This window comes from Solanum tuberosum, unplaced genomic scaffold (genome assembly GCF_000226075.1).
Source record: "Solanum tuberosum cultivar DM 1-3 516 R44 unplaced genomic scaffold, SolTub_3.0 scf00185, whole genome shotgun sequence".
NCBI lineage: Eukaryota > Viridiplantae > Streptophyta > Magnoliopsida > Solanales > Solanaceae > Solanum > Solanum tuberosum.
The window spans coordinates 487,020-501,767 of record NW_006239122.1 but is presented as its reverse complement, the minus strand read 5'-3'; the positions used below and the strand labels follow the sequence as shown (position 1 = coordinate 501,767).

At 35.2% G+C, this 14,748-nt stretch overlaps 1 protein-coding gene across 1 annotated transcript; it reads left to right on the top strand.

The window, feature by feature from the left end:
* The first annotated feature begins 599 nt into the window (after positions 1-599).
* Positions 600-12,967, top strand: LOC102588167 (uncharacterized). Its single transcript, XM_006355291.2, has 4 exons — positions 600-758; positions 1,693-2,722; positions 7,173-8,040; positions 12,516-12,967. Exons 2-4 carry the CDS (start codon positions 1,748-1,750, stop codon positions 12,560-12,562), a joined length of 1,890 nt encoding a protein of 629 aa, XP_006355353.1. The 5' UTR covers positions 600-758; positions 1,693-1,747; the 3' UTR covers positions 12,563-12,967.
* The last annotated feature ends 1,781 nt before the right edge of the window (positions 12,968-14,748 follow it).

The following is a 14,748-nucleotide window of genomic DNA, read 5'->3' as shown; positions in this document are numbered from 1 at the left end:
GGGGGGGGAAGATAGGAGGGGGAAGGGGTAGGAGGAGAGAGGCAAGAGAGTTGAAGAGAGGAGATAAAAGTTTGCTATAAAATCTTAAATATAGCTTATAGATTACAGATTTAAGCTATAATAATTTATCGTAAATACATATCACACGTTTGCCTTGTTATATAATTTTCCGTATAATGATTAGTTAGGTATAAATATCAATTTACCCATTAAACACTTACTTTGAGTCAATTAAGTACATTAAAGAATTGTGTATTGTTTTTATCTTTAACAACATTCATCAAATTTAACAATAGTCAATCCTTTGAAAGAAATATCAAGATAACATAGAATATTATTATTATTATTATTTGTATATCTTTACTTTCTTATAATTGATCTGGTTGTGATCTAGATAGTTGTTGAGGTTATTTAGAAGGAAAAAAATTAAAGAGTATATATTGGAGATTTGTTTTATTTTATATTAAAAATTAAAAATTAAAAAAAATAGTCAGGATCCCCTCTTTAGCCTCCCCCCACCCCCAACACCCCTTCAGCACAAAGGGAAAAGACCAATTTACACAAACAAAAAAAAAAACCCGTCTTGAAATTTGACAGTCAAGAGTGAGGAGACGTACAAAATTCTCAAACAATAATAAAAAAAAAAAACACAATCTTTTGTCTGAAAGCTGCTTCTTGCTGTATTCTTTTGCATACCCAAGTTTTATTTTTTGAAAAAGAACCACTCTGCCTCTTCTTTCCAAGCTTCTTAAGACCAAGTAAGTAACTTTCTCAATTCTTCTCTTTGTTTCTGGTTTTTTTCTGGCAGGTTGGTTTTGTTTTCTTGTTGTTATTGCTTGTTGTTTATACTGTTTTGAGTGGTTTATTAGTGAAAAAAAGGTTTTGGGTGGTGTTTATTAATTTTGTAAATCTCAATTTGTCTACAATTATATGGGGTTACTTGTTCTTGATTTGTTTTAATTGTTGTTTAGATCTGTTTAATTTTGCAAGATGCCCACTTTATAGCGAGGATCAGCAGTTTTGTCTGTTTTTTGAAGATGTTTGCTTCTCTCATTTGCCTTTTAGACTTGGGGTTTTATGCATTGTCTATTTGTAGTAATGAATGCTTCCAGGTACAAGGGGAACTGGGTTCTTTAAAAGTTTGTGTTTTCTGTAGATTTTTACTGTAATTTCGCGTAAATTGTGGAGTAATTGAATATGGGCAAAGGAGTAGACTTGATAGTGGAACTTGTGTAAGAAATGGAAAATATGGAAGTACATTGTTTTGCAAGTTTAATTTCCCTATTTTTAGTTCCCAATAGCAGCTGGGCTATGTGTTTCTTGCCTGAAAGTTACTCTTTTTGTGGATTTGGTTGGTTCATTGACCTCACACTTTCAAGATATTTTTTTTTCAAATAGAATACCCTTTCATACTTGGATCTATTGTTGCCCTAAGCAAATTTTAAAGCCCGGCAGGAGGGGTGATGAAGCCCCTAACTCACAAATAAATCATAAATAGAATTTCTTGCCATTTCATGAACTCTTGATTAGACCAAAGCCCTTGGCCTCAATTTGATGTGTTGCTAGTGACTTGGGGAAGAGTATTGAAGTTCTTATGTTATGCACATTTGTTGACTTCTTAGTTCTTCTTATGATTTCTGCTGCAAAATGCATTTCAAAACTTCACAGAGGCAATCAAACGTGTCTTTGCAGGTACATTGCCGACAAGAAGGTGGATTTAAAAGTAAATTCTGACTCTTTCGGTTAGATGAGCATGGATAAAGCTTCTGCTGACTGTCCATACCCGGGATGCTTCTTCTGTGTCATGAAAGAAGGAAACCCAAGCAAGCGCCGAGCAAGTATATTGAAGTTTTTTCGAGAACTTCCTTCACAGGATGATGATGGTCAAGTTCTTCCCATCAGTGGCCTATGGAACACTGCCATGGCACATCCTAACGATCCGGAGTTCATTGAATTGGGGATTTTTGAATGCATGTCAGCACTTATTTGGAAAGGTTTAAAGAACCGCCGCTGGCTTTCACATGACCAAAATATATATATTCCTTATTATGCGGCACATATAATTGGATCATATACTATGAATATGGAAGAGTTTGCTGATAGAGCTGTGCGTGCTGGAATCATCCCTCCTTTAGTTGAACTTTTGAGAGGTAGGCTAACTTGGGTTGAACAGAGAGTTGCAGTGAGAGCTTTAGGACACTTAGCTACCTATGCCAGCACTTTTCCAGCTGTTGCAAGTCATGGTGAGATTCTAGAGCTCTCCATCCAACTCGCGATGAGTTCTCTTGAAATTGTTTACTCTCACTTTTACCAATATGTTGATAGAAGACTTAGTTATCATTGTGACCTTCTTACACGTGGCATGGGTGGAGTTGAAATGGAGTCCCGGAAGGCAGAAGAATGGGCCAGTCAGCTACAATGTTGGTCCCTTCAGCTTATTAATTGCTTTGCTTTCAAGCCTGAATTTCTTCCTACTATTTGCAAGCCAGAATTTCTAGCAAAGCTTCCAGGAATGTGGGGTGGACTTGTTAATGAAAACTCCCCTGCTGGAATCGGCCTGTTAAGGACAATTTGCCATCACAAGCTTGGTAGAGGGCCTGTTGCTGCATGTCCTGGTATAATAGAGGCATTGTGCAATATAGCTCGCTCATCGGATGACTGGCAGTATATGGCAATTGACTGTCTTTTGTGGTTGCTCCAGGATCCAAGTACCTGTCATAAGGTAATTATGTTCTCTAGAACTATTCTGCTGGAGCTAATAGCTGGAATATTTTATTCGGTATTGGTTTTACTTTCAATATAATCAGGTGGCAGAATAGAGCACTAATGGTAGAATATGACATATGTACGCTATATAAATAATTTTATTTCTCTCTTTTACTTCTTGGAGCTTAACTTTGACCATATAAGGGTTAAGACCATCCATTAAATGTGAAAGTGCTCCATTCCTTTTCCTATGTTGCATGTGTGCGTCCAGAACTTGTTTATACAAAATAGGTACACTTCACTCCTTGGATACTCTTCTCTTAGTTCACTATGAAGGTATCTTACCATAGATGTTTAACTGATCTTTGAAGTCAATTTTGTTCATACACCCAGCAGACTCTAATTCAAAGAGGTTGGTCCTTCAGAATGTGCATAAGAATTCATATTTGGGGCATGCATGTGTACCATAATCTGTATAGAGACAATGGAAACAAAAGATGAGTGTTCTAGTGATGTGGAACTCTGTGTGAACTTTAAAGCATGCATGCTATCGGTATAGCCCTATAGGCATAAGCGATCACCCCCAAAAGAAACTTTCTGTCTTAAAAGTAATGTTCCACTGTACTTGTCCATAAAAGAAAAATCAGATGTCCTGAGAACAGGTCTCAGAATACTGTACTATGTATTCTGCTACTTAGCTTGGGATATTCAGCTCCATTTGATGAAGTCTGTGAATACTAGAATAAGAATTGAAGACAAACATGCAACACTTGAGAGATGTATTATTAATGAGATGGTATTAGTAAATATTAGAAAGAAATAAAAATGAAGAAAAGAATCAATCCGCAAATAGGAGAACCTGCTTCATCAACAAAATAGGAGAACCTGAGTTCTGAAGTTTGATGTATACCCTCTCAATCTGGTGCCGACTCCATGGTGAAGCATGTAAGGCACTTGCTTTAGGCCCCCGGGTGGGGGTGGGGGAAGTTGAAAGGTAAAAAAATTCATAGAAAAAGAACGATAATTTTGTTACATTTGTGAATAACTCATCGAATTATTATTATGGGATGTATGAATACTTATTTGAGTTCATCAGATGACGAGAAGTTAAAAAGATATTAACTTAATGAATGTTCCTTAAAAGTCAATCTGATATTTGATGATTAGACTTATTTTCTAAATTAAAAATGCTAAGGAAAATAGTACAAGTAGAAAATAATACTCTAACAGACTTATTCAAGCAATTAAATAGATTTGATTCTTTTTCAAATGCTTTTTCTTCTAAAATAATGTTAATAGTTCCTGTAACAGTTCAAAAAAAAAAAAAGTTCCTGTAACAGTTGTTAGTTGCCTCATCGGTAAAAAGTTTTCTTGAAGTTAAAATTGAAAAATCTTACCTAAGATCAACAATTCTCAAAAGAGATTAAATGAGTTGATTTTATTATTATTCGAAAAAGAATTATTAGAAGAAATATATAATAACAAAATATTAATAACTTTTCATCTCAAAAAGCTAGAAGAACAGATTTTTTTTGGGGTAAAAAGATATTCTATTTTGTAAATTTAAGGCCTCCAAATAAATTTTGGCTTTAGGCTGCTAGAGTGCTTGAGCCGCCACTGTCTCAATCACATAATAATTGAAAAGCATCTTCAACTACCACCACCACCAGTACCAGTGACTTCATTTGCATGTGGATGACCGTTTATGTTCATGTATTAGGCGGAAGGACTTAAAGCAAAGAGGGTGGTGTGAGGGTGTTGGTCATGTTAACTTACACGGGTCTCTGTTTTTCGCCCTACAGCACCTGATTTCACTATTGTTACTATCTGTGATGCCTGTCTGTCTTGAAGGTGTTTGGCTTTGTGCTGTCAAAAAGGTTAAAATGAGCATCTTGTTTGGTTGGTCTACTTCTTCTTTCAGATATTCTGTTTAACAAGTATTACAATTCTGAGTTAAGTTCTGTTGTTAACAAAGATAAATCTCTCTTATTGTTGGTAAGATGCGCCAAATCATCAGAGCCATACAATTAGGACTGATCGAATTCTTGATGAACCATTAAGTAGGTTTTGTTTTGTCCTATCTATTTTCAGGTAGAACCAGAGAACCTGTTTTAGAGGTGGAAAGTGACACAATGTGATGAAATCATATTAGTTTATCCTTCTGGAGTAACTCACCTTAGACCTTTTGCAACAGATAGAAAAATCTACTTGCACAATGAGAAATAACTGCAAGTGCTATTAGCTAGAAGAGTAATTATGTTAATCTTCTCATTGTGCTTTAATGTTAATCTTCTCATTGTACTTTATGGAAGTCTCTCATCTTCTAGGTTTAAAAGAGAAGTGAATATCATAGCTATTTTGCGGAGAAGAGAATACAACAACTACTACTATGTCTCAGTCCCTAACAAGTTAGAGTTGGCTATAGAAATTCTTGTTGTCCATGCTTCTCCATTTTAAAGTCATCTAGGTGAATATTACAAAAATAAGAAGTACTTGAAACACTATATTTTCTGCTGGCATAAAATTTTCTGATAGGGCTAAAAGACTAGAAAGCATAGGACCTAAAGTAAACGTGCTAACATGTCTGTAATATTCTTCCAACTAGTTAGTATCATCTATATTGATCTTTTCTTCCCTTGTGCCTTACCTCTCATGAAGTTTGCATGGATTCCAAAGAGATTGTAGGTACTTTCAGACAAGTTCTTTCCATGTGATTTTAGGTCTATCTTTTCCCTTTTTAACGCCTTGATTCACCATGGTTTCACACCTACAGACCGGTGCATTGGAGATCGACGCAAGACATGATTAAACCATCCTAAGCGATCTTCACTCTATCCTCAAAATGTGCTTGCACCTTCTGGGGAATGTGGTCATTTTTAATCTTGTCTAGTCTTGTATGACTGCAAATCCATCTTACCCGCATCTCTGTGACACATCTTTTGGATGTATTGGATTTAGTGGTCCAACATTCACTTTCATTTAATATTGTTGGTTTTATGACTTGTTCTATAGAACTTACCGTTCACCATTGGTGGGCATCCTTCTATTACGTAACACCATGGTAGCACTTCCATATTGCAAGTATCCGACTCTGATTTTATGTATATCTGCATCTATCCTTAGTTTTCTTAGAATGATGGACCTAGATTCTGAATTGTTTGCGTTGAGGCACCACAATCACGTCTAATTTCACCTCAATTTCTCTCTTCTAATGCTGAATAAATTTGCAGTAGATGTACTCAGTCTTACTTGTCCTTATCCTAAAAACCTTACCATCTCGAGTGCTTATCTATAGCTCAAGCTTTTAGTTGGCACCCTAGCAGGTTTCGTCAATTAGCACAATAGTTAACAAATAGCATTGGGACCTTATCTTGTATTGTATTGAGTGGCTCATCCATAACTAGGGTAAACAAGTATGAGCTCAATGCCCGATCCCTGGTGTAAACCCACAGTTATGGGAATTTTCTTGGTCTCTCCTACTAATGTTCTCACACTAGTGATGGCTCCTTCATACATGTCCTTTTTTGACATTTATATTTTGACGGAGAAAAAATACATAACCTATAGGACAGATTGAAAACGTTTCTCTAACTAAGGACCAGTTACTTTGAGTAAACTCTATGGTCAATAATTGCTAACAAAGTCCCCAGACTGTAAATACTATTTAGATGCCTTGGTTTATCAAAGATATAAATTTGACTTTTCAAAAGAAAAAAGAAAAAATTCTAGAGTGGCCATATCAGTGTTACCACTAGTACCCTGAATAGAACGCAACCCCAGGAAGATGAAGACATCAAATATAGGAACAGTCATGTGCATGTGTGTTATTAACTCTGTACTACTGCTTCAAACATGTGCACTTTTGATTGCTCAAAGTATAGAAATTTCTAGTGTTTCTTTCTGATAGTGCTGCAATTCATATGGCTCCTGATAGTATCATTATAAAGTACTGCAGCCATTTTCATCTCTAGCACTTTAGGTTCAGCATTGTACCACTATGATCCATTAACATGTAAATTTCAACTTACATTAGAATTTCAGATTTTGTTTATATGTATAAAAGAAAGTGTAAATGCAAAAAATACAAGTAATAAGGAAGACTGGGAGTTTTTCTGGAAATTTAACCCTAGTCAGTAGTAGACCTTAACTTGGCAATTGAATCCCTGCGTTCAATCAAATTGGATTTGGTATCAATTGAATAGAAATGGCAGCTTTTGGGCGTGATCTCTATCTATATTTCATAGCCAAGATGTGCTCACAGGATGAGATCATCCTAACTCCCAAGCATCCTCGTAATTTCTTTTTAATGACTAATGTTACCATATTAATATTATAGCCATTAGTGTCATAAAAAAAATATTATAGCCATAAGCTGAATCCGAAAAAGCCAGAGCATGCAGTATCTTAAGCATAGATCTGGACACATCTAAAATTGCTGAAGTTCTTGTCTCCTATGTTTACTGTAGGTTATTGAAAAGGCTGTACCTGCACTTGTGGATCTTGCGGAGATATCATCCCTTGGGGATCATAAGAAGCTTGGAGACTCTATTGTCAATGTTCTACAAGAATGTATTGAATCACAAGGGACAGGTCGTACTCAAATCAATAGCCATGTGAAAGAAGAAGTTGAAGAACTACTGAATTCCAAACAGAGACTAAAATGGGAGAAAAATATGCCTAAAGAGGACCTTCATATCAAACAGGCAGCTGCACTGGTGGTAAAACTTGAAGGGAATTCCCTGTTTTCATCAGGAAATATTTCTGGGGCTGCAGCTAAATACTCAGAAGCATTGGCGTTGTGCCCAATGAGGTCAAAGAAAGAGAGAGTGGTGCTCTACAGCAATCGCGCTCAATGTCATCTCTTGTTGCAACAACCCTTGGCTGCTATAGGTGATGCTACTCGTGCATTGTGTCTTCATAATCCTGTGAACCGTCATGCCAAAAGCCTTTGGAGAAGAGCACAGGCATATGACATGCTTGGTTTAGCTAAGGAGAGCTTATTAGATGCTATTCTGTTTATAAATGAGTGTTCACAATCAAATGATCCTGATCTGTCTTTAAGGCAAAACAAGGTTCCTGATTATGCTGAGCGTTTGGTAAAAAAGCAGATGCGTGCAGCTTGGTTATTTAGAGAGGCTGCTATTAAACATGGTGGAGTTCAATGTGAGGGTGATGCTGGAGACATGTGTGGCCAGGAAACTGATGATTCAGAATGGGAGACAGCAAGTGAAAGTGAAATTGGAAATGAGGAGAGAGATGAAATCGGTAATGATATTTGTGGATGGGAAAATGAGGTTGAAAGGAAGGATAAGTACAAAAAGGCTTCACTCAAAGGTAATTTGATTCCTAATTTCTAATGGTTAACTGCCCTACCACTGCTAAGCTTATAGAAATGGTGAATTGTGCATCTTGAAAAATAAGCCATATCATGTGTATGTCAACTTGACTGAAGTTACAATTTCTGTCGTTTTTGCTTAATTAATCTTGTATTCGGTATATATTTCACTACAATTGCCCAAAAAAAACTTGTATTCACTTAATTCTGGATTTTGCTAGTGCAGTACAGAGCTGTTCTTTTATCTGTCTTTATTTCATCATTCGTGATATGATTTGAAAGTGTATCTGTTCAAATAGGTTAATTTTAATCCATCACATGCATTTCTGTAGCTTCAAAAAAATGATAATACTACCACTAATTTTGGGGAGTGGTTGAAATCTTGAACAAGAATATGTTAAGTGAGAGAAATGAATAAGCAATTTTCTTAACTCTGTAAATCCCGTTGCCTTTTACTCTGGCTAATTGCTGGACTACCAGCGGTCTTATCCATTGTGGTTACTTCCTGAAGAGAGGGAAGCAAGTTAGATATGAAGTAATTATCTAACATATACAGCAAGTGATGCAAGTATATGATTTCTTAAATTAGTGAAAGATTAGAATGATGAAGCAAATATCTAGTAAGGAGTTCTCTTGAACCTTTCATTGAAATACACAAATGATAAAAAAAAATTATAGCAGAGTCAAATGATTGTTTACCGCTTTCTTCCAGGATTCTGTGTGTTATTTTCTACAGTATTAAGTGAGAGAAATGAATCAGCAACTTTCTTAACTCTGTAAACCCCGTTGCCTTTCCTCTGGCTAATTGCTGGACTTTTTTTTAGAACTGGTAATGACTATATATATAATAGTTGAACCATAACAGTGCAAAAAGACTTCACAAAATCCCAACCAAGCTTAGGCTACTGCTTCACAAGGATCCTATCATATCAACTAGTGATTCAACCTCCTCAGCATAGCTTTCTTTACACCAAAAATAAAACAAAAATATACAGTTCATCTTGATTTTCCCCATAAAATTGTATTTGTCTTCAAAAGCTCTATAGTTCCTCTCCTTCCAAATGGTCCACCATGTGCAAGCAGGACAAGTTTCCACCAATTTTTCTGACTAACTGCCCCATCATTCTGGTTCCAACATTTCAGTAAATCAACACTTGTTGCTGGCATTGACCATCTGAGTCCTACCATGTTCAAGAATAGTTGCCATAATTGTCTAGTAACAGGACAATGAATGAATATTTTTTTGAAACTGGTAACTATATATTTTAAATTACACCATAACAGTGCAAAAGACTTTACAAAATCCCAACCAAGCTTAGACTACTGCTTCATAAGGATCCTATCATATGAACTAGTGATTCAGCCTCTTCAGAATAGCTTTCTTTACACCAAAAATAAAACAAAAATATACAGTTCATCTTGATTTTCCCCATAAAATTGTATTTGTCTTCAAAAGCTCTATAGTTCCTCTCCTTCCAAATGGTCCACCATGTGCAAGCAGGACAAGTTTCCACCAATTTTTCTGACTAACTGCCCCATCATTCTGGTTCCAACATTTCAGTAAATCAACACTTGTTGCTGGCATTGACCATCTGAGTCCTACCATGTTCAAGAATAGTTGCCATAATTGTCTAGTAACAGGACAATGAATGAATAGGTGACTATTATTTTCCCTAGCAGCTCCGCACAAAAAGCATCTAGAACACAGTTGGAATCCCCTTCTTTGAAGTTTATCCTGTGTGAGGCAAGCAATACTTGGTACTAGCCAAGAAAAGCATACCACCCTAAAAGGAGCCTTTATCTTCCAAGTGGATCTCCATGGCCACTGATTAATTGATTGTCTGTGCTTAATCAGAATGTTATTAGCCGAGTTTACAGAATAAGTTCCTTTACTGGTGGGCTTCCATATAAGTTAATCTTCAGTATCTTTGAACCCTTGGAATGATTCCAAGGTCTTTCAACAACTCTTTCCAGCTCCCAGTTATGCAGTAGCCTTCTAAAAGTAATATTTCATCCGTGTACTCCTTTTGCTGATTCCAGACTAATATCTGCTAATTGCTAGACTACCAGCAGCCTTATTCATTGTGATTTCTTCCTGAAGAGAGGGAAGCAAGTTGGATATGAAGTAATTATCTAGTATACAGCAAGTGATGCAAGTATGTGATTTCTTGAAATAGTGAAAGATTAGAATGATGAAGCAAATATCTAGTAAGGAGTTCTCTTGGAACTTCCATGAAATTCACAAATGATTAATTTTTTAATTTCTAGCAGCGTCAAATGATTGTTTAACCCTTTTCTTCCAGGATTCTGTTTGTTATTTTCTACAGTTCTAACTTCTAATTTAGCATTATCTAAATGCCATTTGAGTTATCCTGCTTATCCTTGGGTTCACTTTTAGTTGAGAGATCCCCTTTTTCTGCCTATGAATTCTTGGTTGTTGGGTTTGTAGAGCAGAATGAGTGGTAAGACCATGGTCCATATCCATAACAGAGAGTCAATATTAACTATATGCCCCTGTTTCTTATCTTTCTTTGTTTTGTTTGTGTTTTTCTTTTGATCTTTAAATTTGATGATTCTTCTTTATCAAAATTGTAATAATATCAATGAATTTGATGATCCTAAATTTCATAATGAACGCCATTCAGACTCTTGCAATGTACTGGAATCGTTATCTGAACATATCTTTTGTGAGTAATACCTTCTCTTTGGGGTCTCAATATCTACAGTTTAGATAACAATTCCAGTTCATTGCAAGAGTCTAAATGGCTCTGCTAGCTATGTCGACTTTCAGCGGAACCCATCAGCAACCTTTAAAGTTGGCACCAACTTTCACTTAGACACCTCAAGTAGGCCTAGTCTAATTATTTTTGAAACTAGAGTAGGCCTAGTCCATTTTAAACACCCGTAGTAGGGCTCCACTGTGTCATTTTGACAATCATCAATAATATTAAGGAGAGTGTAATACGAGTCTCTAATACCATGGCAAGCAACTAATTAAATGATTACATGTGACATTTTAAGTAAAAGAAAAAAAGAAAAAATTATTTTAAAATCTATTTAATAAATAAAACAAAAATAATGTTCTACAAAATAGTTTACACAGCTCCCTGCAACCCCCACAACGTCGTCCCATACCTCTCAACTCTTTCTATCTCTTACAGAGAAAATCATTTGACAAAGAAGTACAATTTTTTAACATAAAAAAATTGACTAATCATTAGAATCGAAGAATTGATGTTCTCATCTAATAATAAAAAAATGAATTGGGTTTGAAAAAATGGAGTCTTTGATAGTATCCAAGTGTGAATTCACCATTTTTCTTCCCCTTTAGTTTCTTTTTCCTCGTTCCCACTTTAAATTTGTGTTTGTTTTTGGAATCTGTTCTTTTTGTTTATTGTTTCAAATCTGTTCTTTTTTCTTTTTCTGAGAACAGATTTGAATCGAAAATCCAACCTCCATTGAAGGAGTTTAAGCTTGGGGAAACAGTGGAGGTAGTGTGGCTTGAAAAATGGAGAAGAGAAAAATATAATAAAAAATGGCTAAATATAAGTCTTTCACGGGCCATTAATGAGGGTATCACACTCACTATGCCATGTCGGCAAAAAGTGTCAAATGACACAACGGAGCCCTACTACGTGTGTTTAAAATGGCAAGACCTACTCGAGGTGTCTAAGTGAAAGTTGGTGCCAATTTTAAGGGGTTGCCGATGGGTTCCACCTTGACTTTCTACATTAATTGCTTCCCACACGTCAACACCAACATAACACCAATTTTCATCCCATAAGTGGGGTCTGGGGAAGGTGGGATGTATGCAGACCTTACCTCTACCTTTGTGGGCAAATAAATTGTTTCCGATAGACCCTCAAACAAGCAGGGAAGTTAGAGAAAAGAGACAACAAAATAACAATACACAAAACAAGTGTAGCAATTGGAGAATAAAAAGGGAGAAAAAAGAAAGTGGCCCCACACGTCCCTATAAGAATTTATACTTTCCTCTTACTTATATCGCTGAATATATGCATAAAATACTAAATGTATCTTTGTGGTGGAGTCCCTGATAAATCACATCAAAGCCTTTAAGAGCAAGGGCGAAATGAGAATGTTAAGATCAAAGAATTCCTAAATATAAGATTGTCTCGATCTTTTTTGGACTGACAAAAAAAGGAAAGAGCACCTAACAAATTGGGATAGAGGGAATACAACACAAAGTTTTGACTTACTTCTAATGGACATGCCTAATGGCCCTAATCAAACTAAGATCCTAGGAGAGATGAGAGTTTCTAGCCTTATAGGCAAAACAAGTTGTTAGACTGCACATTGATGCACATGAACTTCATAATTGTTTCCGATTTTTGTAGCATTTATTGTTCCTACTGAAAATGGTACACTCTTTTGTCGCTGTCTAGATGTGTTTCTGGATCTATGTTGTGGTTCATCTCATCCTTAAACTTGACCCAATTTTACTCTGATGCAGAGATAAAGCATGGATATAATGTGCAGCTTACTGAAGACAACGTGTAAATTTTCGCCAATTAGCCCTGTCCTGGGAAATTTATCATCTAGTAGCTTGAGAATCTAAGTCTCTCTTGCTGTGTCTACTCTGCACAAAGGACAGAGATGTTCGTTCGTTGTTTTTGCACGTCGCATTGCTGAATAAACCCCCTCCCCCTCCCAGCCACCCTTTTTTTACATATAGTTTAAATAGATCTAGAGGAAAAGAAAAGAATTGTTAGTGTGTTTATTTCTCTTGTTTTCCTTTTTGGTTTTGGTTTGTTTCCAAGTCATTCTTTGAGAATATCGACAAAGTCGAAAGTGGTTTCTGTACATACACACTTTGGTGATTTTTTTTTGTTGGCTAATTCTGGAAAAATACAGTTGTGAGTTATCTTCATTAATGTGATTGCATCAAAAAAATGTTCTCTGGTATTTATTGTATGGACCATAACTTATTAAAGCAGTTAACAGATGGTTATATAAAAGGCTATTGTGTTAGCCAAGAGGTTCTGTTTGAAAATGGACTACTCAGCTTAATGATGTTACTTCCTTATTTGGCACTGAGCTCTAAAGATTTTAATGCTGTAATTTGCATGCTTTACTCTATATGAGTTCTGTGCAAATACATTTTAAGTAATCTTAGTACCATCAATTCATAAAATTTGAACTCTTGGCAATAAATTATCTAGATAGAAACATACAGGATATCTTAATCTCATCAATGGCTTTACCTACCTCTTTTCCATAATTTTATAATAAATAGTTGTTCTAAATTCATAATTAAAAAAAAATAAAAATTGAATCCGCCTTGATCAACATACACCAAATTTGTGGTGAGTGATTGAGTGCTTGGAAACATTTTTTCTTAAAAAAAATCATCAGTTCTTAAAAATAGAAAAATAACTTTACTAATGAAAATAGGAAAAACAAGGTAGATAAATAACATTTCAGGTTTATTGTTTCCTTTCCACGTACCCAATCCCTCCAACCCCCACCTTACGAATCCTCACTTTCTATTTCATCCCATTTTCGTAGTGTTTTGCAAGATCATATTATAAATGTTCTTGAGATAGTATTTTCTTGCTTACTTACCAAACACTAGAAAATAAATAAGAAATACATATATTTTTTCAAAAAACATTATCTGGCGAATTTACCTGGGAAATTTTATCGTACTAAACAAACATACTTGGTTAAATTTACCTGGGAAATTTTCGCATATAGCCACTCAAAAATAACTTAATTATGCTTCATAGCTATAGTTTGCTAATTATGATTCGTAGCTACATGATGTCGAATTGTATATGTATATCTGTCAAATAATTGTATATATGTAACTAGTATACATATGTATTTGTATATCTGGCGAGCGAGATTGGGAGAGGGAGGAGAGATGCGAGCAAGATTGGGAGAGGGAGGAGAGAGGCGAGCGAGAGAGGGAAGAGAGTGAAGAGAGGCGAACTGTATATGTATATCTGTCAAATAATTGTATATATATAACTGATATACATATGTATTTGTATATCTGGCGAGTGAGATTGGGAGAGGGAGGAGAAAGACGAGCGAGATTGGGAGAGAGAGGAGAGAGGCGAGCGAGAGAGGACAGAGAGTGGAGAGAAGCTAATTGTATTTGTATATCTGTTATATAATTATGTGTGTGTATATATATGTGTATGTATAATTTGTATTTGTATATGTATAAAAGAGGACATACGATGTAATTACAACTAAAATTAAGTTGCAAGCCGTAATTAATTCAAACTATAGCTATATTAACTAATTAACTAGTATATATTTGTTTATCCGCGTAATTTCCCAATTTACTTACTTTGACCATAAGCTAGAAAGGTTTCGTCAGAAAAGATGTATGTCTCCACAAAGTCATTTGTTACCTCTGTTCTTTTTTACTTTGTCATACTCCTTTTGTGATTAATTTGACTAATTTTTGAAGCTTAATTAAATTAAAATGATTCAACATTTTTATATTTAAAATATAGATATTAAAAAACTATATTTAAAATACTATAAGTTATAAAAAAAAATCTCATATTAATATAATGAAAAAATATATCTTAAAATATTAATCGAATTTCATACGATTTGATGTTTGAAAAGTAAAATGTGACCATCGAGAAAAAAAAAGGGAGTAGTTGTCAATGTTTCATTTCTATTTTTATCAAAGTGCATTTAAGTCTTCTTTATGACATAAAATA

Excerpts from the sequence above, each read along its gene's own strand:
- LOC102588167 (XM_006355291.2), top strand. The coding sequence starts at position 1,748 with ATGAGCATGGATAAAGCTTCTGCTGACTGTCCATACCCGGGATGCTTC. Across the intron at positions 2,723-7,172 it reads ATCCAAGTACCTGTCATAAG|GTTATTGAAAAGGCTGTACC; the intron begins GTAATTATGTTC and ends TGTTTACTGTAG. Across the intron at positions 8,041-12,515 it reads CAAAAAGGCTTCACTCAAAG|AGATAAAGCATGGATATAAT; the intron begins GTAATTTGATTC and ends ACTCTGATGCAG.